The following is a 27,044-nucleotide window of genomic DNA, read 5'->3' as shown; positions in this document are numbered from 1 at the left end:
CTGAGATGAAAACATGTACTATTTTCCTTAATCTTTTCCTAAATTCTCTGGAGCCTTGCTTTCCTCCTCTCATCTTTTCCTGCCTATCACACTTTGTTTGTCATCTTTGTGTCATCATATTTGTCATCGTATTTGTGTCTGTCCATAACTTAATAGCTTCCCCAAATATCATAATTATTCTGCTTATGATCTGCTTTTGGTCATCACTGTATGTGTTAAATAAGGCCAAGTGAATACCATAGGATGAGAATTAGGTTGCTTTGAAGGGTTGAAAGAGAGGATGCAGTGGCAGATTAACCAATGGAGGAATACGCAAGGGAAGAGATGGCTGAAAATTAGGAATACGCAAGGGAAGAGATGGCTGAAAATTAGAAATGTCAGAAAAATATACTGTTCCCCCTGCCTGTATGGGCTAGTCTTGATACAATATGTGATGTCAGGACTGCTGGAGTTGTGATCCTAGACCTGATGGGAACTGTGTGAAATTCTCTGTTCTTGTTTAATGATTCAGTCCATTTATGACTGTTACTGTTGTTTATGATTATTAAGGTTATTTTCATTACTAGCAAATAGTTTTATTACTTTTGTCTGGTTAAATTTTAATTACTTGCTGTATATGACAGATATGCGTAACACATCACATGCTCATTTTAAATAAATTGCGTTAAGCGAAAGTACCTTTAATTAGGTCCTAGTGATTAAAAAGTGAGAGCTTGAAAATGAGAATTCATGTTTTCTCCTCCTTTTCCCCCATTCAGGGAGTGCTTGAAGAGGAGCCCGAGGAGCCCGAAGGCAGAGGGCTCCGATTCTGTGACATCTCAGTCCTCACCCAGTGAAGAAGCTGGAATGATGACTGAGGTGAAAGTGAAAACAGAGGTACCAGATGACTATATTGAAGAGGTGATCTGGCAGGATGACACCAAAGATTCCAAGAAGAACATAAAAGATGGGCCGGGAGATGTGCCAGCAGAGATATGTGTGGTCATAGGTGGGGTCCGCAACCAGCAGACGCTCGGTAAGCTATGGGCTAACATGCCCCATTGGTTGATTCCTGTGTCCTTGGTGTGGGGAGAGGAATGAACCTCTAGAAATCTTGTTCCTGAAAGCTCAGCTCTACCTGATGGACCTGAGTTGAGTTTCACATCAATCTCTGGGTCCTGGCTTAGGGTTATTGACTGTTTCTTTAACTACTGTTATCTATTTGCATTTGGTCTGAAGACTCGATCAAGCTTAGGGTAACTTTGGAGGAAAGACTCTTAGCTTCTTCTGACATATTAAATCACTTTGTCCATCAGTCATATGCAAAATCCATGGCAAACTCAGGGTTGAGCATAGATGATGAGAAAATTGGGAGGAAGGCTTGAGAAAAAGTTGAAATATTTTGAGGAAAGTAGATGCTTTCTGTGAATAATTAGATATAGCTTAAAAACAGTTTTTACACGTTGCTTTTTATTTGTCTGTTTTTCTGATAACTAGTAACTTTGTGGGAAGAATCGAGAGTTTTGGCTGGCTGTGGAATGCCACTTCCAAAATGGTCTTTCCTATCCCTACCCTGCCTCCAGTTGCGATGAATATGGAACTGTCCTCTCCTCTCACTCCTGCTCCGTGCGCCAGGGAAAGGGCTTCCTGCGGGATCCTGGAAGAGGCACCGTTCTTGTTAACAGTGACTCCTCCATTGGCTCTAAGATGGAGCAGGTCCCAACAGCAGTGCAGCAAGTTGGAGAGCCAAAGGCAGTTGTCGATACGATGAAGAGGAAGCTGTTGGACCATGTTTTCTCTAAGGGAATAGGAAGGAAATTAACTTGAGCTGCCCAGTATTGCTGCAGGGTTTGTTTTGGCTTGAGTGGGGGAGAGGAAAGAGGGGAATACTGTTTGGATCGATGTTTCGTTTTTCTCCTGGTTTTTGCTTGATCATTGTCCACACTGTTGGAAAGAAACCCTGGGGCTTGTCATTAGGTGGGGGACTGCTCTGGGAGCATCACTGTCCTGCCTGTCCTCCCTGCCCCAGCTGGGACAGCCGCTAAGAAAGGCAGTTTTCTCTTCAGGGCAGGAAACAGCTGCTGCTTATGCACGGTAAAAATGTTTAGGGAAAGCCTAATAAATCCATAACTTGTTCCAACTTAATATAATTTGAGAGGAAATACTTTTGAGTATTTTCAGGGCCAGTTGAAGGAACGTGGCACTTCTGTGCCTCCACAGCTCTTGAGAGGATGGTGACTGCATGGCAGTGCAGGCAACCCTGAACAGAGGTGTCCCTAGCCCACCAGGACAGATGGATGGAGAGATGGTTGTTGACTGGAGGCAGTAGGGAACTTCTGCTTCAGCCATGGCTACTCGCCTTTGCTGAAAGCAGCTGCAGGGCTGGTGTCTGTCACGTCAGACCCCTTTCTCCCCATGGCTGCTGGCTGTGCAGCAGCAACTAGTCCACAAATGATGTCCCCAGAGAATGGTGGTTACTAGATAAAGTTGACTATGTTGTTGCCCAAAGTAGGAAACGGGCAGCAGGCAGCCTTTTTGCTGTTGGCTGACTTGGAAGCACACTGTAATGTTGTACCTACGGAAGGCATGGCACTGGGAACTGGCTGGGGGTGAGCGGGGAAGAGGTTGAACGTATAGGTACTGTGGCTAGTGGGGGAGAGAGGCGAGGAGTTATTTACTGGTTAGTTAGTGCCTGTTGGAAACTTCTAGCTGGAAGTGCCTCTTCAAATGAAATGTGCATCATATTTGTTATTTTATAGTCTAACGTAGTCTAACGCTGGGTTTCTTTAAAGGCAACTTGATCCTGAGGGAATTGGCAGTTAGCTGCTGATTCCTCTGTGAAAAGAGTCCTTTAAGTGCCTCTATTCATCCAGCCATCCATATAATTCTTGTTCTTTGGGGAGGTGGCTCTGAATAACTTTTCTGTTTGGCCACCAAATACTGTGTTCTATGTGGACCATAGTGCCCAGATATCAGTTCTTTGTGGTTTCTTGAACTGGCTCCCAGTCAATTCCTCTGGTCCCCTCTCTCCACAGAAACCACGAACAGGCAGTATTTCCGTAGTTGCAGACATCTGTGTAACTTCCAATAGAAATGTCCCATGCCTGCTGCCTCCCTGGCAATTTCTGCCACTGCTCTTAAGCAGCTCAAGATTGCTAACAGCTGAAGACCCTGCTACTTCCTACCTCTGGAGCAAAGATTTTGTGTTCTCTGCTGTTGCTTGTTGGTGTTTCTGAATTTTCTTCCTGAAGCCTTTATTGGGAAGTGATCCATTAGCCCTGCATCTAAATCACTGCAGCAGTGAAGAAAGTCAAGGCTTTGTTAGGATTTTATTCCCCTTTGTCAGGGAAGTTGAGATTTGAGGTGCTGAAAATGGTTATTTTATGTAGTACTTTGCAGTGTAGAATGAAGTAGTGAATGAGGAGTGAATGAATCCATCTCCTTGTATGGACATGCAAGCCCCCCAGATGTCACCTTTCATGATGGGATGGGGGATTGCTAGTTGCATGTGGGACGTTGTCTGAGCTGGGGCCACAGCATCAAAGACTTCAAAGCACACAAGGCTCCAAGTGACAGACTACCTTCCTGAGGGACTGAGCTTCAGGACCTGGCTGAAATACGCCTTAGAAGATTTGTGCCTCTTTTTGGTGTCACACTTCTCCTGCAGGAGCATTCTATATTTATATTTTTAACTGTTACTTTAAGCAAAGTAAGAGATTCCCAGCTTGGTTGCTGTTACTCATGTTAGTGTTTTCATCAAATTAGGCCTGGTATATGTTGCCTCCTATTTGGTTACAGGCTCCGGTGTCTCTCCCTGAACTTTGCACTACTCCGAACTCTGTTTCCAGTCTGGAGCAGCCCAAACCCCACGACGGATCAAAGCGGATGCAGCAAAGTGGGATGTGCAGTGGCAGCAGCTGCAGTCCCCTAGCTTGAAGAGCCAGTTCTGATGTGTTTGTGGTTTTGGCCCACTTCCTTTTTGTCTGCTTTTCCGCAGAAGTCCTGCAAGCCCCATGGGGTCCCCCTTTGGGCATCCCAAGCAAAGAAAGCCAACAGAGCAGTTGGCTCTAACTTTGGGTCTGGTCAGCAGCTGACTGATAACTGACACTGCAGATCCTGCATTCTTCCCTGTCTGCAGACCAGCCAAAGTGATCCTGCCATGTCTTTGTGTCTCGCAGTTGGCATGTTCCTGGCAATGCACAGCTCAGAGATGCAGTTTCCTGTTGGTTTTTTCTTGCCAGCTTCATGTGCTGGCCTTCGGCCAGGGTCATTTGAATAGTTCCAACACATTAACATGTATCAGGGCAAAAAGGCAGAGAAGTCCACCAGGAAGCTATCTAGAAAGGAGAGGAAAAAGAAAATGATATTTTATGTCGTAGATAAGAGAACAGGGGAAGACACTACTTGCCTAATGTGAACCCTCTTGTAACATTGGGAATACCTTCAGGTCAGTATTTGTGTTTTGGAGGACAGAGGTATCTGAGAGCTGATCAGGAGCAGTTTTATACACGATTATTTAAACTCTCAATCCGGTCTGTGATTTACTGGGAGAAATGTTTTTGAGAGGATTTTTCAAGTAATGCATTAAATCAGAAATGTTACTGAGACAAAGTGAAGAGTGAATCCTACTGCTTTGAGACTATCAATCTAGCTGGTACATACTTGATTCATGTCATGATGCTGATGTCTGTTACTGAGCTGCTTGGCACGCTTAATTCACAAGCGCTTTGGATTCTCCCTAGTTATACTAAATAAAATAGTGCTGCAAAAGCCTTAAGATACTTTGTGTGGCCTCTGACATCTTGTTATCGATCCATAGGGACAGATGGGTCTTGGATATTTTTAATAGGCTTCAGCCATCATTATCCTTTGGAAATGCACCCGCTTTAAGGGCTCTTTTCTGATTTTTTTTTTGCACAATTTAGATGGAAAAGCAGTGGAACGTGGCTCTCCAGTTGGATATACACGAAATCGATATTCAGGGACCTGGATTTTTGACCATGCATTGAGATACACGTCCGGTATGTGATGGAAGGGTGTGAAAGTCTAACCAGGGATCGGAGAGCAAGGGCGAGCTCTGGACGCAACGGGTGTGTTGCACAAATTCCAACTGCAAGGCTCAGTAAAAGCCTGGCAAAACTAAACGCACCAACTAACCAAAACCCTCCCCCATCTCCCCTCTTACTACGAACAGCTTTAACCTGCATGACACATGCTGATGTGAACAAAGGCCAAAATAAACCATGGCTACAGTGGCAGTGTCCAAAGCAAAACAGGCATGTTCTTTTTAAGGCTTTAACATGGGGATGTCTTTTCTTCACTTCATCTTTCCTCCTCTTTAATAACACATTTCTTGGGCAAGTCATGACTCCTTTCTGTAATACTAGGATCTGTGTCTCTGCCCCTCAATCTCATGGTGCGCTGAGTGTGCGGTTTTTGTCGCGGAGTTGTCTCTTGGTGCCTGGAGGACTCTAGCGCTGTAATGCACTTCCCTGACGACCTCCGCAAACTAGGCTGTCTTCGTGGTGTAGTGCTCTGCTGTTGGTGCGTAGGAGGTGGGTAAAGGTGCCCCCCTTGAGGAACGTGTCTCAGTTAGACTTGAGACCTAGGTGCTGAGGGAGAGCCGCACAAAGCACTGGCCACGGGACGGTCTGGTTCTCAACCTGCCGTCGGTTCCTGCCCTGGCTTTCCAGGCAGAGCCCCTTGCGTGGGCGGCTGCAGTGCTGGTCTGGGTTCGTAGTCGAGTGGGAAGGCACTACGAAGCCACTCGTGCAGGTTACGTTGTTCTTGAAGAACTTCTGCACAACCAAATGCATTCATGTGTTACAGACCATCTCCAGAGGAAGGAGGGAATATAAGAAAGAAACATGGAAAAAAATTCAGACTAGAGCACCTCACTGGTTTTTAGTTGTTTTCTCAGTGGTCTGTGTGCGTGCAGAGCTGTTGGGGAGTATGGCAGTCACTTTTTTGCTGTTGGTACAGCTGAACACAAGGTAACTGGTTGGTAGGGCCCAAGTGTTTGTGAGGGTGCTTGTCTTCTGGCTGTGCTAGCTGTTGGACTCCAGTTTGGAATAGTTCTCTGAAAAGAGTTTTGGAGGCTGGTGATGAATATGATCAATCCTTGAGCATGGAAAATGAGGTCTGGCAGCTACTGTTGACCTGCTGATGTCCAGAATTTTGCTTAGAAAAACCTGTACAGAAATGACCATGGATGGTGATCGTCCCACATATGTATATTTATATACATAAAATACAACTAGTTACGATAATTAAAAGGCTGTGGAGCAAATCAAGACGTAGTCAACTGACTATAATAGCAGTATTTTGGAGCATTTTTTGGATGTGTGCTCTTGTGTGTAGTGAATTATACCATAGTCTGTTTCAGCATCAATGACAAAATAGTTGTCCAGTCTTGGAAGACAGTCCCAAGTGGTGCTAATGGTGGATAGGGAATTCACCACTGCTCTGAGCTGGAGAGAAGGTGGTTTTCTTCCCAAGCTGTAAGCAATAGGACATGGGAAGGGGAAAAAAAGAAAGGAGTGCAGTATATTCAAAAAGCGTGGTTGGTTTTGTTCCTGGAAAGACCTCACTCCTGAGTAGCACTGGGTAAGTATTGCTGTAAAATGATGTTTGGGATTTATTTGGAAGTGTGTGTGGATGCTCTGTTTTTGGTTGTGACTCATCCCTGAGTTTTATTGTTTTGCATGATCAGTAAAAGATTGTTTCAAGGTTGCATACAGAAGTGTTCATGGAAATCAAATGCTACATTCACACAAAATAATATTCAGACCTTCATTCTCCCATTTTCTCCTCCAGTAAGTGCTGCTCTTACCCTACTGGAAAGCTGTCATAGGATCACAGTTACTTACCTGCTGATAGACAGCTACTAAATGCAATACTTTTTGCAAGTGAGAGCTTATATGGCCAATTTATAGCCAGTTCACAAAGTCGGGGGGAGGGGGGCAGGGAGGTTGAATAAACTTAACAAATCTGAGGAAATTTCTGTCTGCCTGTCCAATAAGCAGGCTAAATTCATTGCATAATTTCATCATTACAAATTATCCTCCCAGCCTCATTTCTCTGGTTGCATTATAAATGACTGTTTGCAGATGTGTGTTTTCTGGAATTAGATGTGCAAATTGAGAAGAGAGACTGTTGTGGTCATGTGATTTTTACTTACAAAGGTCAAAAGTTCTATTTGTATCTATTTGGTTTCCTCTGTGTGGATATTTACCAAATCTCTGTGGGTTTCTTGAGAAATTTGTGCATTGTGCATTTCTTGAGAAATTTTGAAAACTGCTTGCCTGAAGATAACATATTGCCTTCTTTTTTCAGCTGAAAAGCTTTTTTCCCATATACTAGAAACTTACTGAAAAGTAATTCAAGGTTATTTCTGTTCATAGGAAATATTAGTCATTATTATAAAATTATAAGTCTGGCTATTTTGAGAGTGAGCCTTTCATGTTAAGAAAGTTATAAAGTTATACTGTAAATGTAAGTTCAGGGTAATATGCCAAAGAATCTTAAATTAGGCTGAAAAAAGAATTGAGTCTGGGATAGTGATTTCCTGCATTTATCTCCATGAACCTTCCAAAAATTACTTTGCTGCAAACTGCATTCTTTTGTCCCCAGTTTACGGATAAGTATGTGGTGAGGCTGTTTTTCCTGATCTAATATGGTGATGTATGCTTTTCTGTCTTGTTTTTCAGGGTCTTACGAGTGTGGAATATGTGGGAAGAAATACAAGTATTACAACTGTTTCCAGACCCATGTGCGAGCGCATAGAGGTATCTCTCTCCTGCTCAAACTTTGGGAATCCTGGGGTAACATTCAGGCTCAGGAAATATTTTTTGGGAAGGTCTTGAAGATTGCTCTGCTGCTGCTCTTTCCATCACTGTAATGTATCTTCCGCGTGGCCAGTTCTTCGGGTAAACTTTGGGGCTATCTAAACTTTGTGGCTCTCTAGCAATATTCCTTCGGAAGTCACCACCAGCTATTGCGTTCAGTGCAATTCAGTAGGATAGCTGTAATGCTTATTGCGGGGGCTCTTTGGGGGCATTACTGTGTGTTGGGGGAGCCGCAAAAAAAACCCTCTCTCCTGGCAAATACAATTGTATGTCAGCAATCTAGTTACTGCAGCAGTGGTAGGCATCTGCCCAAGGTGCCCTCCGCACTCCTCCCCATTTGGGTATTTTAATCCATCCCTGTTATGTTGGTGTATGGGGGGGGGATGACAGACTGAAGCAAATGGTTCAGACAAAACACAGGGCTGTGGGTGTGTTCCTACGTATCCAGAGGGCTGTTTTCCTTAGGAAAGGATTATTCACGGATAAGACATGAAGTGCGGAAGGTTGTTACTAAATACTTTACGGAGACCCGTAATATGGGGTTGCTAAATTGCTTACCTTGCTTTATTTTGGCAGTGGTATGCTGTTGTATTTTCATGTTTTAAAATCAAAATGGTACTTGAAATCACCCCCGTACCCATTCTTTCAACTGAGGTCACTTTCCAAATGTATTGTTTGTGTGAAATTTCTCATGCTTTGTCAGAAGTGACTTTTATTTGAATTTTCTATAATACTAGCCAATTTTAAGTCACTTAATTGCAGAAATGGGGAAGTTTTGCCTGGCTACAATTAGTATAATTTGTATAATTTGGAGAAATACGAATCTGAAATGACAGAGTAATAGGGACTTGAAGCTAGCTCATGAGCCTTTCAGTATTTTTATTTTCTTACACCTGAGTTTGAAGTATGTGTGTCAGATTTGTAGAAGTATCTGCTTAAACTCCTCATTTGCAAACAGCATTATCAGCACACACGTTCTTTAATATAACGATTGATTGGAATGTCTACAAGAGCCTAAGGGAATCTCCCAGTGAAAGCTTTGAAAATCCAGGAGTAAGACACAGTGAATGCTAATGCAATAATAAGTCTAAACATTTAAACTCTCAGAAGTCAGCAAATGCACAGTTGAAAAGTGAACTTGCATTCTTAAATTCTCACCGTTGCACACCAGTCTCGTGATACATCCTTTAATGGTATGATTGCATATTTCTCAGGTGTTGTTTAATATCGTAGAGCTTCTTCTGTATCCTTAGATACATGCAGAATTGTTTTTTGATATCTTGTTTTCCTTTCTAAATACCAACAAAATTCCTAGAAGTCTTTTGTACGTGCTGCTGTAAAGTAGCTGCACTCTGCAGTTGAAGCAAAAATTCATAAAATAGTAAGCAGCATTATTTGCTGACATACAGAAGGCTTTAGTATTGCACAACAGCATTGCAATAATTTTGCAATAATAATTGAAATATTTAGATTTGGGACAAAGATTGCTTTTAATTTACTTCTTTCCACCTAGCCTTATGGGATCCTTGTTTCAGTTTGAGTTTGTAGGAGCTACATTAATACAGCTAATCAATTATCAGGTCACCTGCTAGTGTGTGATCCAATTTATTTTTTACTTATACATTTATATATCTTTTGATCATAAAATCAAACTCTGTATCAAATGGTCTGGATGAATTCCTGATACTCTGACATACACATGTACCATTGATATCCATAGTTTTGTCATGAACTTAGTGGAGACACGACTTTACCTTTTGCTGCAGAGCCTTTTTAATGTGTAGCTACAGAAGAAGGAAATTTTTAAAAGTTTGAATGTGGAAAATTATTAGCAGTTTTCCATTTAGTGGTGGAGAAGCACAATTTATATATGTGAAACTAAGAAAATGGTTTTTTACACTGCTGTAAATTGATGCATGTAGTAGTAACATTTAAAGTGCTTTTAAATTGCCTTAAGAGAATGAAAATCAAAATGAGATGTATATTTATATACACTAGTCAACAAGAAACCAAAATGAAAACTTGATACAGCGCTGTAAATGTGATTCCCCCAGAAACAGAATATGAGATACCAGAGTTCAGAAGTGTACCTGTCTGCTATTGAATATATATGTAATGTATAGTTAAAAAAAAAAAAAAGTGTTATATAGAGGAAAGCCCTATATTATATTGTCCAGTGAGAATTATATGTTGGCCTGTGTCAGTAGCAACACTGAAAATAGCATGACTGCAGCACTTAATTTTTTTTAAAATGTTTTCATTGCAACATGCATCTAAGGTTTTATATAGAAGAAGCATCTGGTATTGCACCATCATAACAAGTGTGAGATAAACTTGTGGTTACAGATACACTGAGGATATGATTCTTCACTTTGCATTTACTCTCTTTGTATCTGCAGTCCATGTCTCGGATAAAACCCTGACCCATTGGCAAGCCAGCTCTCCTGGATTTGCTTGTCCTTGAAGCACTGAAAATTGAGCTCCCTTGGCCTCTCGCATGCGCTTACCAGCTGCCAGTAACTCGGATCCTCAGCCTTTCAGTCATTTCTCTTTGGCTGGGCCAGGAAGGAGCCATAGCAGTGACAAGGCCTAAACAGTTTGGTTTTTGTTTTTGCCTGCTGCTTTTTCTGAGCATCGGGAGCTCTTTCCCCAAGGTCTGGGCCACCAATTGGTCAAATTAAGTCAGCCTCTCCCTGGAGGAGAGGTCTCTGCCTGGTCCTGGGTTAAACTCACCAGTTTAACGTCAGAGTAGCTGGAGCAAACTCAGGCACCTTTTTCCTCTCCTCAGGTTCTTTCTTCTGATGCTTTTTGGGCACTGTCTCAAGTCGAAATACCTACTTTTTGTTACTTGCTGAAAGATACCTGTTCTTCCCCTTCCCCTTGAGTAGTCCTTTGTCGTTTGCTTTGTTTTGTGGTTTCTTCGTCACTAATGGGACTTGACCTAGCCGTGGGTTCAACCTGCAGATGGACGGAGCTGGTGGTCCTAAAGGTTCAGCCTTTGGGAGAGAAGATAGGTCTAAACTTGATCATCAGAATTACTTTTTATAACTAAAAAACCCACCCGTACAGTCAGCCCCACTCTCGTCATTCAGCAACGCAGGTTCTGTCCTGAAGATGGGAAGTATGGAGGTCCTAAAATCTCCTCACTTCAAATTGAGTTATTTCTAAGCTGTTTCTTTTTTGTTTTGGGGGGGGGGTTGTTTTTGTTTTTTTTGTTGTTGTTGTATGGCTTAGTTGCCAATTTGGAGCCGTAGCTGGGAGAGTGCTCCTCTGGAGCTGGCTGCTCATGGCTTGTGGCTGGGAGTTTTCTCACCCATTCTCTTCTCGTAGTTCATCTTTGCTTGTCAGTCACTTGTTTTGTCCTGGGCAAAACTTGCATTTCTATTCATCCTCTGAGCTATTTAGTTCCACATCAAGAATCCTGCACTGGCGATGTCTCTAAAGAATAAAAATTATGCTTTTCTTTGTAATGATTATTTTCAAGAGAAATTTCCGAGGCTTTTTTTTTTTTTTTAATCAGCACCTGCCTCCTCTCTAAATCTACCCGATAGAGGAGCTGTGTTGGAGGTGGCAGGTTTCCTTTTAGGCTGAATTTTTTTCTTGTCTGTCTGCAGGAATGGGTGGTTTCCTCTTGGAAAATGGGGCATTTTTCTGGTGTATAGAGCCTCCCCGGTGGCGCTCAGCATTGGCTAGAAAATTTTAGGGAGCGATCTCCTGGTAGTTTGCGATTGCAAAGGGTTGAGGCAGCTCTCGTTCAAGAACTGCTGCCTCGCAGGGGAAAGTTCCCATTCTGCTTTGTTCTGAAAGCTGAGATTCAGGAACGGAAACCCTGCGTAAATCTTTCTTCAAAGAATCAGAAACGTAGGTAAGAAACGTTATCAAGTTAAAAATGAGAAGGTTGTGGTCTTTCCCCTCTGCCTCCCCAAAATGCGCGCGCACACAAAAAAGTCATGTTGCAGCCGAGCTGAAAGCCTCCTTTGTGAGGACTTCTGAAGCCCTGCAGGATCAGGGTTCCTTCCTCCTCCTGCGGCACTGGTTTGAGCTCAGCTGGAGCAGAAAGGCCGAAAATTCGTGGTGACAGTGGTAGACACTGTCCGAGCTATCAGCGTTAACAAACCTCACTACTTTGCCTATATGAAACCCAGGCCTTAGAAATGTGTTGCTTACACTGCTTTTTGTTCAGCTGTGTGGGATTTTTCAAGCCATTAAAAAGGGTTGGAATTTCTTCAGGAATTAGTCATCTATAAATTTTTATTTTGTATCGTTCATATTTGAGCAACATCAGCAGCAAAACATCCGTGTATTTTAAGTCAGGGAAATTATTTCACTTTCAGATAGCTCAAAAATGGCTGGAATTACCTTATTAGCCTTTCAAGGAGTACATTTAAAAACCTCTGAGCTCTGAGGCCAAGGAAGGGAAATTTTTAGCCAAAGGAGAATTCTTCAGAAAGCAAATGAAAGAAAATAGCAAGACCAAAGTTTAACCCTCGCAGGATATATCACTTTTGGTATAATAATTGGTGGAAGTTCTCTGTTTTCAGATAAGCTTTTCTGGGCTGAATGATGATTTTGGTCAAGTTGTTATTCTTTATTATTTATTTACATTATTTAGTTACCCTATTGCCTCCCTGTGAACAGATCAGCTCTCAGTTACGTTTCAGGGGTGTGTCAGCTCAGGATCAGATTTAGCATCATTAGAATAGTGCTAAATGTGCTGGAGTTTAATTGGCTTCTGCAGTCAAAGTTTCTATTTTGACCAGTTGTTTGATGATCTAAAAACTTCTCAAAACTTTTCAAGTTTTGGATTAGTATTTTCCAAGAACAGTTTTTGCCTAATTTCGAAACTATGAAGAGAACTAGTTCAAACTATCTGAATATGGAAAAATACATTTTTCCTAGTGCTTATTTTTGGAGTCTGAGTTAGAGCATTTCTAGCACCAAAATGATTTTGAGGTAAGAAGTTGAAATTTGATAGAGAAACAACCATTCTTGAGGCGAGATGGTGTTTTTGCACTCAGGAAAGTTGGGTTTGATTTGTGTGATTATCTGCTACTGAGTAAATCATTTTGGGGGGAGGAGTGGGGGTTTCATGTGCCCTGCTGCGCTGCATTGCAAGCATCTGTTCTTTTACTGTATATGTTTTCCACTCAACAGCAGAATTTTGTAGAAGATACAGAAACAAAGTTAGTCGAGATACAGGAGTTAGTTTGGTTATATTCTGACTTTTCTGTTGACCTCCCTACTCTCTCTCACTTCTGCAGCTTTCTCAGAAGTCGGTCTTTTGTTAAAGCTGTAATTACTTGGTCTCAGCCCAAAGGTGATTTAGAGTAGGCTGTTTGGCAATTTTGTTTTATTCATGAAAACTTCAGTCTTATGACTAGCAACCTTTCTAAACACATACAGTTCAGAAATAGCTGCTCCTTAAATCTTTGCATGTTGCCTGATTCCTGTTAAGTTTCACTAAAATGCTTTTTAAAGCAATTTAAATGACAAAAATGGCCTGGTGCATACATAGTACATGTCTTTTATGGTTTATTTATGCTGTTGTCTGTGAACGCCATGACACTATGTTGCAGAACTCCCTTGTGCCACAACTAGCTTTTTCCTGGAGTGATAGGTGCTAAATCAGACAAGTAGCAGCTGTGGAAAAATACAGGGGTTTGATGGTGTAGGTTTTGCCTACAATATTGAAGATTTCTAATCTGGCTCTTCAGTTTATGAAGTTGCACCAAATTAATTGCATACTTTTTAATACCTCAACCTAACAAAAGTGATCTATTTAAGCAGGTTAATAAAGTAGAAATGTACGAATTTACAAATTCACAAAACCTGAACCATTTATTTTTATTATTTTTAAGAAACAACAAGGAAATTAAATGCAAATGGTGTTAATTACTTAAGGTTGCAAATTTTAAAATAAAAAATGCTGTGAAATTCCACAGCTGTGATTTTCACAGTAATGTTAACATGATTCTGAGAGACAAATGGAATATTCTGACGTCTAGTTAGGTTATTGGATAATCTGACATACAGTATACGCAACTTAGGATGAATATGGAACACTTCAAATGGCTCGGAAATCTGAATCATTTCCCATCCTTGGCTTTTAACTCTGGGTTTTGTTTTTCAGCTTGCAGCTTAGCCCATTGCACTTCTGTAGGTCTTGAATGTCTTCTGGTGTGTGCTGCGTGTGCTTCTTGCAGTCACACATATTGCCGTGGCCAGAGCTTTCTCTCCCGTCTCTTCACGTGTGTCTTCATTAAGACCAGGGTAGAAGAGCCCCAGGGAGGGCTCTGGTGGCTCCTGGCCCATCTCTTGTAGAGGCTTTGCCCTCGCTGACTCCCTCCACCGCAGCCAGCAGCACGTGCCTGTGTCCTCCCCTCCCAGAGGAGACTGAACTGGGCCCGCTCCTCCCTTCCCTGGCTTGACAGCGCTTGCCCAGGAGTTAAGCACGTTAGTGATTTCAGCAAGCCTTCAGGAGAAACTATTAAATACATGTTCGTGAGCTCTGTCAATGAGCCGTTGAGGATGTGTCAGTCCAGGCTGCCCGCACACCTCAACCGTGGCCCTGCTGCCTCGAGACCTGCGGCGTTTGCTTCCCCGAGCTGCAAGCCGGCTTGAGAGGAGGGCAAGGGCGGTGGTAGCGGCTTTCGCTGATGGATGGAGGCCCCCAACTTGAGGGACCCTCACAGCGAACGCCGGTGACCTGCTCCTGCCTGCGGGATCCTCCTGAGCTGGGGCTTGCCGCAGCTCTTTGGAGCGGGGGCTAATCCGCTCCCTTTGCGTGTCGCGTCAGAGCAGGGACTTCCCTTGTAGCCGTCCCATTTCAAAAACAGGCCTCTGCGACAGCTCAGAAAACAGGAGCCCCAGTTTTGGGAAGCGCGCGAGCAAGAGACGGGTGCTCCTGGGCTAGAGAGGCTTTCCTTAAGACCTGCCGGGGGGCTGCCAAATGATTTTAAAAAAACAAACCCGGAGGTGGCCTGGTGCGGCCTCGCAGCCCGCCCCCGGCAAGGGCCTCCAGCCTTTCACGGCCTGTGTCGTCGGCAGCCGAGGGCCCTCCGGGGTGCTCGCACGTGGCCGCGCAGGCGGGCGCTTCCGTGGGGTGCTCGGCGGGCAGCAGCAGCCCAGCCGGGGCGTCGCAGGCAGCTGTGGCAGGGGCATCGCGGAGGAGGAGGAGGAGGAAGGCGGCCGGAGGAGAGCGAGCGAGGAGCCGGGGCTTGCCGAAGCGCAGCCCCGCGCTAGAGCAGTGGCCAGGCTGTGTGCTGTCAACCGCTTGACAGAGTCCGCCGTCAAATCTAAGTGCAGCTCTTTCTCTTTGCAGACACTGAAGCTGCCTCAGGTGAAGGAGCCTCACAAGGCAGTAAGTACGAACGTCGCTGTGTGTGCCGAAGGGGGGACCGGGGCCCGGGGCGTGCGAGAGCACGATGCCACCGCGCTGGCGGGTGCGTTTGCGGGCCGCGCCCCGCTGAACGGGGCCCCTCTCCGCCCCCTCTCCCCCGCAGCGGTGCGGCTAGGCTTGCTGGCGGCGGCTCCCGCCCCGCGGCCCCGCGGCAGCGCTCGCTTGCGGCGTCCTTGGGGCGGCGCGGGGAGCGAGGACGGGGGCCGTTTGGCGGGGCCGGGGCGGCCCCCGCAGGCTGCGGCGGCGCGGCGCGGCCGGCAGAGGGCGGCGGCGCCGCGGCGATGGCGGCGGCGGGGCTGCGCGGGGCGGGAAGCCGCGAGGGCCGGGCTGCCGGCGGCCGCCCTCCTCCCCGCCCGGCCGCCCTCCTCCCCGCCCGGCCGCCCTCCTCCCCAGGCGCGGGGCCGCCGGCTCTCCGGGACGCCGCCGCGGGGGGGGGGCGGTTTGTCGCCGTCGTCGTCCCCCCTGCGCCATGCTGCGGGCGGCCGTGAGGGGAGCCACCGCGGTGGCCGTGCCTGACTGCTCGCGCCGGCTTTGCGTCACCGCCGCCGGTGCCTGGGTGCCGTGAGGAGCCTTGGGGTGGCCGGGATCCTGGGCACAGCGCGCTCGGCCTGCCGAGGAAGCCCTCGGTGCCGCCGCGGTGCCTCGGCCCTGCCCCGCTCCCCCGTGCCGCCATGCCTTCAGGGGAGCCGCCTGCAGCACGCTGTTTAAGACCCATTGCCATCTGGGCAGATGCTAGGTGCTGCCAACCCCCCTGGTGCGATCAAGCCTCCTGGGATTTGGTCATTCTTCACAATTTGGGACCCCCCTCCCCGATACAGGAAAGACGGGCGAGTTTGGGAGAGGGCCACCAGGGTGGTCGGGGCCGGAGCAGGGACCCTGTGTGTGGCGGAGGGAGCAGGGCTCGTTCACCCCAGAGCAGAGATCGCTCTGGGGGGACCCGAGAGCAGCCTGCCAGGCCCTGTTACTCAGATATTGGATGTAGCCTCCTTTTTGCCAGGGCTTGGGAAGCATGTGCAAAGAGGTGTTTTTACTGGAAGTCCCCTTCTCCGCTTCTTCTCTGTCAAGGGAGTGTATTTGGGCTGAGAAAGGTGGAGCAGAGGGAGGAATGGCGGGTAAGACAGAGGGGAAAAATGTGAGGGGTTGTGCCCCTGCTACATAGGCAAACTCCATGTTGTCTGAGCCATAGAAGGATTAATATGGACAAAACTGTCTGTTCTATTATGGCTGGATCATGGTGAGCTGGAGAGAACAAAAAGTCACAGGCAGAAATATCCCTGGGAGGAGAGGACAGCTAGAAGAAGTAGCTCTCTGCACCAGGCTTCAGAGGAGCCACCTCAATAGCATGGAGCAGCAAGAGAGGAAGGAACTGCTTCCTTTGGCTTCATGCAGAGCTGCTCAAACGTGATCCCTTACCATCCCCCATTCAGGAGTTACCGACCCCACTTTTTACTGCCCACGTTCATTGCTATCCCAAAATACTCTCACCTGGCTGAAGAGCAGTTGGCAGACTCAAGCCACCAGGGCAGGGAAGCAGTGAGTGGTAGGCTAGGGGGCAGGGAAAGGTTGGTTCACTACAGCCCTCCATCTCTGTGAAGAACAGGTTGTGTCACCTGTCTTCCAGCTGAATGTGAAGGTGTTCAGCCGGTGCTGCACTTTGTAAGTGCAGATGGTTGTAATTTCCTGACAAAGTTGTCTTCCTCTTTCCCCCGCCTTGTTGCTGTGATGAAATAGTTCAGCTGTCTTCTTTCCACCCTGGGCCTTCCCTTCAGGGGCTGGATTGAATCCCTGACCTATCCGGGCTGCCTCTGCGCAGCTCTTCTCCATTTTGCACTCAATGGCCTTCTTGTTTGCTTGTCGGTCTGTTTGCTCCTCATGTATTTTAGGCATTTTTTATTTATCTTTCCTTTCCTGCTATTTTTGTTTTGCTTGCTGCTCCACTGCTATTCCTCTGTGACCCGGTTTGGCTGTTTACACCCTTTCTGTTACAGATGTCTGTATTGTTCAAATCTTCCTTTGCTATTTATGTCTTGTTGGGAACCTCTGGTCTTTCAGATAACTTTGACTCATGGGCTCTGTAGACATGGTTCACTGCCTTCCTCCAAAATTCCTCAGTGTTTAAGGGATGCAGCAAGGTCTCGTGTTCTGTTACCTGCTTCTCCCTGGGACTGTGGGGCATAGATTGCATCCCTCCTAAAATGGTGTTGATGAGGCTCTCCCTTCCCTGGCAGTGAGTCATGGCATCAGTTCAAATAACTAGAACTGCAGGTTTTTAAAAGTTTTTCAGGTTATCTCCATGGTGACTTTTTGGAGTCAACTGTTACTGCAGTCCACAATGGGCACCTGAGAAGTTTTATTGAAGGCAACCTATGTGTGGAGTGGGGAGGTATCTCAGCTGCTGCCTCTGCACAGCACAGCCAGGGGTCCTTGGCTTGGTCCCAGGAGGAATAAAGCTGTGGTGACAGTTAGCTACACTGTGCGGAGTAGACTTATCCCAAGAACAGTGAGTGATGTTTGTTCTTGGGAAACAAAGTCTGCATCTTGCCGTAGTGGGTCTGAGCGTGAGTTGTGCCTGGCTGGTCAGGAGGATGGGTTACCGACATGGTGGGTGAAGCTGTGATGTGACATGCCCGTGCCTTCAGGTGCTTCTGTTGCAGAAAGGCCTGGCCGTTTTCCCTGGAGGAAGGGAAGAACAGAGCTGTGGGGCAAGCTAGGACACAGCTGAGGCCAGTTGTTTGTTCACTGCCTGCTCAAAGAGGACACATTGGTGTTTAGACTTTCCAGCTAGGAAGGCACTTTGAAGACTCCTTGAGGAAAAACTGATGCACTTGGTTGGTTATTTTTAGCCTTTGGGGTTTTTAGTCTATAGATTGTTTCTCTGGGGCTCTCTATTTCTTGGGGACCATTCTTGAAGTGACACACATCTGTGGTATTGAAGAGAGGATGTGCTTTTGGGGACACTGTATATGGTTTTGGGAGCTACTTTTCTGGCCTTGGTTCAGGATCCAACACCGAAATTCCCAAATGTAGAGAGAAGGAAACAATGCAACCCACAGTGTTACTGTGTTAATAAAAAGGCTTGTTTAACTTCTAAGAACATTGACTGGCAGGAAAGAGGAAGGGGGGAGAGAGGTTTCAAAAAAAACTTTGTATTCGATATTTATTCCTAGGCAGGGATGGCCAGCCTGGCATCTAGGTCACGGACTGTTCTGTGGAAGAGTGTGGCAGGCTTTTTCTGAGCTGCTTTTATGTCTGTGTTGTTCGTTCAAGACTTTTGGAAGTCCTCAGGAAGAAGGTGTTCGGACTAGAGCTGCAGCCTTTCATTCTCCATGGAAATTCCATTCATATTTAATGGAGTTACAAACTCTGTAAAAACAGTCTCCCTCCTGCTGCTCACATTCCACGGGGAATTCTTGGCAACCTGAGATAGAACTAAACAAAAACACTGGCAAGCAGGGGTCCACAAACCCTGCACCAGCAATGACAGTGCACCAGAGACATGGCTTTGGGAAGCATCACCTCTGACATGAACCGATCTTTGCACTGTGCTGGGTCATGACGCAGGTTGTATTCTGTGCACGTGTTGCAGTTTGGAGACAACTGTTCGAAGAGCTGGGCTATCAGCAGTATCGGATCAGCAGTTCTACCCACAGCAGTGCCTGTGGCTGTGAGCTGCTCTTTGGTTAGGAAGAAAACCCAGGATGCTCTCCGATAGCTCATTACTGGGCACAAAATACAGTTCCTCAGTCTCATCCCCGGTGGAAGGGAGATAGAGCTGCCTGATAGCTTCTACCAGCAGAGCCCTGGTCCCTTTCTCCGAAGAGTGCTAGCCTTCTGCTCTTTCCAGGTAGTGTAGTTATGTTTTGCAACTCCGCTGCATGTCGTGGGTTGTAATATTCAGGCTATTGAATTTTGGTGGTATTCTTGTCCTTTTTTTATAGGAAAGAAAAAATTATGTACAAGAACATATCCAGAGTAACCATAATTGACTTGCAGAGCTCAAAGTTAGACTATGAGTTTTATGGTTTTATGAAACCTCAATTCAGCCTGGGGAGTGTGTAGGCATTGTTTCAAAGTCTTTGTCTACATGCTCACTACTGCTTTTTTTAGTGTCTCTGCCTTATTGGATCAGCATAGGACGGAATTAAGGTTGCTCTGGCAACTGTTAGTATGGCATTTGCTTGACTACAACTTACCAATGGTCTTTTAATATCTGCTTTAAAAATATCATATGATAATAAATAAAGAAAATAGTGCTGCTTAGTCCCTTGCGATTCAAAGGGGGTTTGGTATTCTACCAACAAACAGGGAAACAGCAGAACAGAGAGAAAGTGACTTGCCAGAGGCAACCAGCAGGCAAGCGGCAAAAGAAGAGAGCACAAGTCTCTGGGATTCCAGCCCAGTCCCTGTCCGCTAGGCACAGCCTTACACTGTGAAAGAAAGCAGAACAAATGCACAGAGAAAAGGGAGGGGAAGAGTTACTGAAAACCGAAAGTTTCTTAGTGTAGCTGGAGCTCTGCGCATGTCTGGTTAGCTACCTGAGAGTTGGTAAGTGTTCCTCCTCTCAGAGAAGTCCTGATTACGATGGAGTGATGCTGCTTAATGCCATGGAGAAAACATCTTACCATTCCTGCAGTCTTTCAATGAAATGCTGTTAAAAGTAGGAAGAATCAGGAAGAGGTGGTTTTAGGAGCCTTGAATTCATCTGCAGTCAGTGTTTGGCTGAGTCTGGGGGATCTTGCTGATAGTGTGGTTTGCTTTTCTCTCCTGCCCTGGTAGGAACACTTGTGAGGACCACGAAAACCAAGGTCTAGCGGTGTAAAAGCAGGCAGTGCTCAGAGGCCATACTAGTCATGAATGTGAAATCTGCTTTGTTAGGCAGTTAGCATGCCACCAGCTGGTTATTTTGTGGTGTCCAGGAAAACAACGTGAAAAAGAAATTCTGCTAAAATAACCCAGTTTGAATACTGTGCTTCCTTTCATTCTTTGCAGCATTGCAGTTTGTTACTACGGTAGTTCTGTGACATTTTCTGGAAGTTTGAAGACCACTAATGATTGTTTTCTGGTAGATCCCGTTCTTTCTGTCTCCCATCTCCTGCTTTTGTTTACATGTAATTCTGTTTAAGAGGCCAAGCTGGATTTTTGTGCTGTTTCTCAAAAGCAGGTCCCTTTGCTCAAGTGTTACTCCCAGGCAGCTCTTTGACAGAGTCCACCCTTGTGGAAACGGCCCGAGAGCCCAGCATACAAAGCCTGTCTGTAAACCCAAACCATCCTTTGCCTGGCAATGACTGACAGCCTCCTACACTAGTGCCTTAAATTCTAGCAGAAACAAATGGGAACAACTTTCTTAGCACATTTATGTGAGGAATGTGCTTGCCGTGGCCAACCCCATAGGTTGAAAATTCCTGGGCTGGATCCCACAAAATCATGATTGATCCCAACTAACACAATCTTTTTTTTTTTCTTTTCTGTGTGCCTATTGGCTTTTCTTTTGTGTTGGAGCTTCTTTCTCCTATTTGCAAAGAATTTTTGGAAATTAGCATTACCATCTCTCAGGCGATTATATTTACCAAATATCGCAGACCTCCCTGTTGTGTTTTCCTGTTGCAGGAGGGGAAAAAAAAGTGGTTTGTGGATATTGCATGATGATTTTAGGCCACCTCCATACACCCTGAAGAGCAATTTTTCCCAAACCATCACAGTATGAAGTTTTTCCAGGATGGATGACAAGTTCAGAGGCTAAAGGGAGAGTGCCAAAGCAAAACTGGCCCTTAAAAAGAGCCTGAGGAATCAATGAGCTGCACTATTCTCTCCTCTCAAGAGACAAACTGCTCTAGCAGAGACCAAAATTGTATTGCTATTATAAAATGCTAAGAAGCATTTCAGGTCCAAGGCTAGTAGTTCTGCCAGTGCAAGCTAGGGAAAGAAAAGCCAGTTGAAACTTTCTCCTATGTGCAGTGGCTCCAAGGAAAGACATGATATACAGTATCTGCTGCTGTGTCAGAGTTAAAAATAACTACTTTTAAGGATAGATCCATATACCACAGAGGTATCAAACTAGTCGTCAGAAGAGGTACTCTAATCCTAGTGGCGTGCATGATGAAGCAGGCCAGGGCAACCTGGTATCCCTAGGCTCTTGGGATACTAGGTGACTGCCATCACCATCCCTGGTTTGGAGATTGACCCCCAAACTTGGGATTTGCCATAGCCTAAAGGAAGCACATGGCTTTAGTACTGCAGAGCAGGCTGCCTGGGACACAGCCGGCTTATTTAGCTGTGTCATGCGAAAGCTCCTGATTTGTGGCACGTTTTTTTAGCAGGTGTCGTAGGATGTCCGAGTTCATTTCTCTTTGCCAGATCTTCTCTCCCCCTTATCAAGTACCCAGACATACCAAAGCTTTTATGTTTCAGTGCAAGGTACATTTTTGTTTGTGATCTTCTGCAGACTCTTGGCAGCTGGCTACGATTCTCATCAAGTTGTTGGTGGGTCAGGAGGCGAGTCTTTTGAAATTGCAGTATAACTGTGCTATCCTCTGTGAGCTAATCAAGTAGACGAGCATGTGCCACTTGCACTCCTTCCCCTTTCACGGTGGTTTCCTGCTTGCTCGTAGTGTGCTAGACTGTGCCTGGATCCTGGGCTAACAGCGTAGGACATTAGGTGCGATGGGGGGTACTTACCTTCATCTGAGTCTGAGGATGTTGTAGGCTCCAAATAGAGTTATTTTTTTCTTTCCGGTCTGGTTTCTTAGGCAAATGCATTCACACTCATCCTCTGTGTGCAAAACAGCATCCATGAGGAATGTGTCTTTCCACTGTGTGATATTGTTTAGTTACAAGAGAAAAAAAAATGTGATTTTTTTTTCCAAAATGGAATCCATAGTAAGTATTTCACAACCCCATAGATAAAAAATGATTGGCCTGATATTTTAAAAACATATTTCCCTTTGGGCTCTGACTAAGCATGAGAAAGTTTAGACTAAAAGGGAATTTATTTGAAAAAGCAGTAAAAGGTTAGAAGCAAGGATGTGGGCTAGAATGTCTTGCAGACGTTAACTGTGGAGGCATAGCGCTAATGCCTTGTATGTGCAAAAGCATTGTGAGGGCTGTGAATTTAAACCATGAAATTAATGTGTTCAGAAATTAAGATTTTCTTGCCCAGATCTTACACATGCAGGATAGGGTGGTTTTAGTGTTCTGACCGGCAATGGAAAGATGTGCCAACGGTTTGTTAGTGTTAATTTAAGGTTAAAGAAGAAGCTTTAACATCTACATTTCTTGATTAAGTTTAAATATTCAAATTTGCAACCTTAATGTTTCGTTAAACTAAATTTTAACTTTTGATTTCCTTTCCCTTTTTTTGAGGGTAACAGAGCAAAAGCTTGTGAGTTCATGGTTATGCTTGGTAAAACTGACTAATGCCTTACACAATTAAAAGTCTAATGTAAATTATGTGCGTGTGCATGCACACCCACGCACAGATGCTGAGGTGAATGGTTAGTCATTTACAACTTTGTGATTAATTTTTCCAATGTTCTTATTTAATAATGCTTCTGCTCCTTGGGGATAGCTATAAAAATGGATATTATTTTTCTAATGTGTTTGCATCTTAAGTAGGTGAAGTCTCTTTAGATTCCCATTTGCCTAACTCAAGTAGATGAATACGTTCATCTTCAAATTTAAATGACCAATGGGCTGAGACCACAAATGATAAATTTCTGTGCAGGAGGAGGACATTAAGAAGATAATAAGGAACTTAGTCCTGCAAGTTTCTGGTATCTACAGTGGGAAGGAAATTTTGACCTTAAAGCCAAAAATGTGTTCCTTCCATCCTGTAGTGGTTGGCTTTCACAAGAGCATGTTTCTTGGTGACTGTGGGTTTGGGACGTCGTTTTCCCCTGGAACCAGATACTCTTCTTCATGGTGCAGCCCTGCCTGTCCACCGTAACGCAGGATACTCCTGTCTTGGTCTTCGACAGGCTTTCTCTCAATACACGGCAGCAACAGGAGAGGGAAATCACCCAGCTAACCACTGTAATTTCTCGGGTTGTCTGTAACATGGTAAATCCATCTCTTTTTGCCTTACTCTGCTGTTGTTTACTAGTTCTGACCCACATTACAGCACCAATGTCTTTTTTGAGGCTGGCTGAAGTAGCCCGGCCTTGTTTTTCAGTAGAGTAAACTTGATCTTGCTCTTCTGACATAGCTCTGTTACAGTAAGGGTTCCCTTTAGATGTTCTCATTTTGGGTAGCCTGCTGACAACATGAATGTCTTTCCTTATAACCATTTACAGTATGCTCAGGCGAGGGGCACATATGCAGTCACGCTGGAGGTCGTGGTGTTCGTGCAAGTGCTGCAGTTCCACAGCTCTGGGAAGGACCAGTTGTTTTGTATGCAGTTTTAGTCCAAGGTTTTAGAAAAGGAGGTTTTAAAATACTCTTTAAATTAATTAACTTCACATGATCTTTTACAAAAGATTACTAATATACGCATAAAAATTAAGATTTTCCCCCTTTTCCAAATACTGGCCAGTTAGACAGTATTTACAGGCATCTGGGTGTTAATGCTTTGCAAAAAATCTCTTATGCAGGAAAATTGTTGGAGAGATACATTTATTCTAATAAAAAAGGGTAAGAATTTTAGTAATCCCTAACTGTTCTGTTCATTCATCAGTTTGTCCTGAAAATGCCAGGATAGCTTTCCTGAAGATTGAAAAACGTTCCACTTCTGTTCATTAGGGAGTGATATACATGCCATTTTCCAGCCTCATCTGAAATGCAGCAACAAAAATGTGAACAAACACCAATGTCGTTATTTATTCTAAATTCTTCTTTCAGTCTGAACTTTTGTCTGCTGAGCTGCATGTTGGCATTTCAGCAGCATTAAACCTGAATAGCACACAAACAACGAACCATCCTAAGCATTTTTTTTGCCTTATTGAAATCTACATCCTAATCATTTGCAAGCCAAGAAGACAACCAAAACGATGCAGCAGTCCGTACTGCCGACTAATCCCACTTGCCTCACCACAGTTCTCAGTATTTTCACTTTTAAAGATCTTTTTAACTAGGAAAGGCAGAGCAACACAAGGATTACCTTCTTAAGACCTCCTCTTTTCAACCTAAGCATAAAGGTTAGAGGTCTGGATTATCTTGGATAATCAGAGCGAGGAGGGTCCTGTATCCTTTCGAGTTTATTTTACTTTGGCTCTTTTCTTTACAAAGGTTTGGGGAGCCAGGATCTCCTCCTCAGTGCTGCTCAGTCATTTAGCTATCACCTTTCGTTTCCACTTTGGAATCTAGGCAGTGATACTACCTGTGAATCCCCCTCTGGAAACCACAGTAAAAACAGAGTTTATTGTCAAAGACAAATCAGTAGGAAAAAGTCAAGATGAGATTTGCATTTCCTTTATGAAACTTTGTGCTGTGTTATTTACTCTGTAAAGTTGTGAAGTCTATCAATAGTGTACGTTCACAGGCAAACCATTTTGATTCCAAAAAGAGTTTAGAATAAAATTGCTTTTATTGTGTGCTGTACATAGCTCCATGATGAGGGCTGAATTGAGTTTTGCACTTAAAATGGAAATTCAGCATCCTTTTTAATATTAAAAAAAACCAAACAACAGGTTAGGTATGTACAGATGTATCTGGTTTTTTAATTATGTAAGATTGATGCTGCTTATTGTCAAATTCCTGGTAATACTGCACATTATTGCTCTCTTTTCTGCCTTCTTTAACTTACACTTATTTACAATTTAAATAAAAAAGAATTCAACACTGCCCTGCAGTGACACCAGAATGAAAAAGTATCTGCCAGTATTAATTACATTTTCTGCTGTGTCTGATTCATGTCATGGAGTCTGAATATCCTGGTTCATAATGCTTATTTTGAGGACGATTGCAAAACTCCATAATATTTTCACTTTAAAATACTGAGATTTGCTGTCTGTTTTTACTCAGCTTTAACATATTTTTAAGTGGGAAACAAGTGGGAGAAGGAAATTCATTAATGTGTAACAGCCTGTGAACTCCTGGGAAGTCTTTTCTCTCTTGACATTCAGTGAGTAGAACCGATAAAACCTTTTCCCCGAAATGTTTAAGAAAAAAAAAAGAAACAAGCCCCCAAATCTGTGACCATCAGGCTTTCACGAACAAAAGGGTTGTCTTTCAGAAATGGATTCAGGATATTCCCTTTTGTATGGAATTTCCTGGTAGTCTGGCATCAAGTTTCCAAATATGGAAGGATTTCATAAAGCCCAGGATGGTCTGCATTTAAATCCGCGTTGTGCCAATATAGTCAACTGACACATGGTTTGGATAAAATAGCACAGAATCCACTGGCGACATGCTTGAAAGCAGTTAAGAAACACTTTATGGTGAGGTTGATCCTGCAGCTACCGAATGCATCTGCAGCAGCTGTTTTTTGGAGTTGGGACTAAGCTCTGAAACAGTTCAGAGAGGAACTGAGCACACGCCTGTGGCTGCATGCCCTCTCACCTGTCCTTTAGCCATTGAGTCACCCCAAAGGCAAGTAAACAGCCTGGACCATTTGTTCATAAATTCAAGGAATGTGGCCCAACTGTGTGAGCATTTGTGGATTACCTTATGCTTGGCGTGTTTGAAGCCTGAGGATCCCCTTCAAGAAGTACAGGAATCACCATGCTAGGTCAGGCCAGTGTACATCTAGATTTCTGTTGTGTTTCTCGCAATGGCCTGGTCCAAATGTTTGTGGGAAGGAAATAAACGATCGTGAAGTGAGTGATTTTGGAATTGTTTGCCCATAGGGAAAGTTTTTTACTAATCCCTACTAGTTAGGAGCTGGCTTGTGCCTTTGTGTGTGAGGGTTTCTGTCCTTTCCAAATTTCTGGATTTGATTATTATTTAATCCTTCCTAATGTAACTCTGCATACTCCAATCCTCTTAAGGAGTTGCTGCTGACTCTGGGCTTGCTCCTGCTCCCTTTTGAAGGAATTTTGCTAGTAGACACCTTTGAATTGAGCTCTGATGTAGATTGCAACTGATTTTACTGGCATCTCTCTACTTGACTGTAAAATGCAGGTGTAAAGCTTGTAACTTCTGTGCAGGAGCAAAGTTTGCAGGAGGAGTAGATGGAGGTCTGCAGGCAATAAGTGTTTTGCCTCTCCCCACTGCCAGCCTAGCTTCTAGAAGGAAGCCCCTAAGTATGGTAGGTCAAAGGAATAGTGCTTGAACCTGCTCGGGGAATATCCCAATAGCCTAGGAACCTATAAATGTGTTCCTTTCCCTCCAAGTGTCCCTCTGGCTGCTGAAAAGGAGCAACCCATCTCCAGAGCTGTCTTTGTGCTGCCCTGGGGTGGAAGCCCCAGAAGCATGCAAAGAAGTATTGCAGGTGTTTTACTACTCCCTGCTTTGTTGTAAGGAAGCCGTAGCTGCACCCTGGGTCCTCCCTGGGGAGGCCGCTCAGGTAGGTCTGTGCCCTGGACGTGGTTCTGGAAGGTGGGCCAGCCTTCGTCGCCCCGTGGCAAACATGTGGCATGTATCTCAGAAACCGCCTGTCTTTCCTGTGTCTTTGCATCAGGTGGTTTTGACTCTCACCAGAGTGCTGGAGTTGCTCATAGTTCTTAGTAAGGCAGACGTCGCAGGAGAGGTGACGCTTTCTTCAGGTATGCCTGCTCAGCCATTAACCAGCTGCAGCCTGCTGTATTTATCACCAGCAGGACTCTTGAAGACTCCAGCATCTGCCAACACATTTTCAGGAAACAGTTGAGGACCGTGAAACTGAGCATCAGAGTGTCTCTCAGACTGTCTTGCAATCCAGTGTCTGCGGCTGGAGGGACGATACTGCT

At 44.7% G+C, this 27,044-nt stretch overlaps 1 protein-coding gene across 15 annotated transcripts in view; it reads left to right on the top strand.

Annotated features, from left to right (window-relative positions):
• The window catches only part of ZNF618 (zinc finger protein 618), a 179,202-nt gene that overhangs the window by 96,775 nt on the left and 55,383 nt on the right, over nt 1–27,044 (top strand). For 10 of the 15 annotated variants that reach the window (XM_064523596.1, XM_064523595.1, XM_064523594.1 and 7 more), the window contains exons 3-6: nt 759–1,015; nt 4,905–5,000; nt 7,689–7,766; nt 15,148–15,186. In XM_064523596.1, the coding sequence (XP_064379666.1) occupies nt 759–1,015; nt 4,905–5,000; nt 7,689–7,766; nt 15,148–15,186 (470 nt within the window). The remainder of the gene's footprint in view (nt 1–758; nt 1,016–4,904; nt 5,001–7,688; nt 7,767–15,147; nt 15,187–27,044) is intronic. The other 5 variants (XM_064523588.1, XM_064523585.1, XM_064523597.1 and 2 more) reach the window with 3 other exon arrangements.

Source organism: Dromaius novaehollandiae, chromosome 20 (assembly GCF_036370855.1).
Source record: "Dromaius novaehollandiae isolate bDroNov1 chromosome 20, bDroNov1.hap1, whole genome shotgun sequence".
NCBI classification, from domain to species: Eukaryota; Metazoa; Chordata; class Aves; order Casuariiformes; family Dromaiidae; genus Dromaius; species Dromaius novaehollandiae.
Note: the sequence above shows the minus strand (reverse complement) of the source record. Positions and strands in the feature narration are given on the sequence as shown.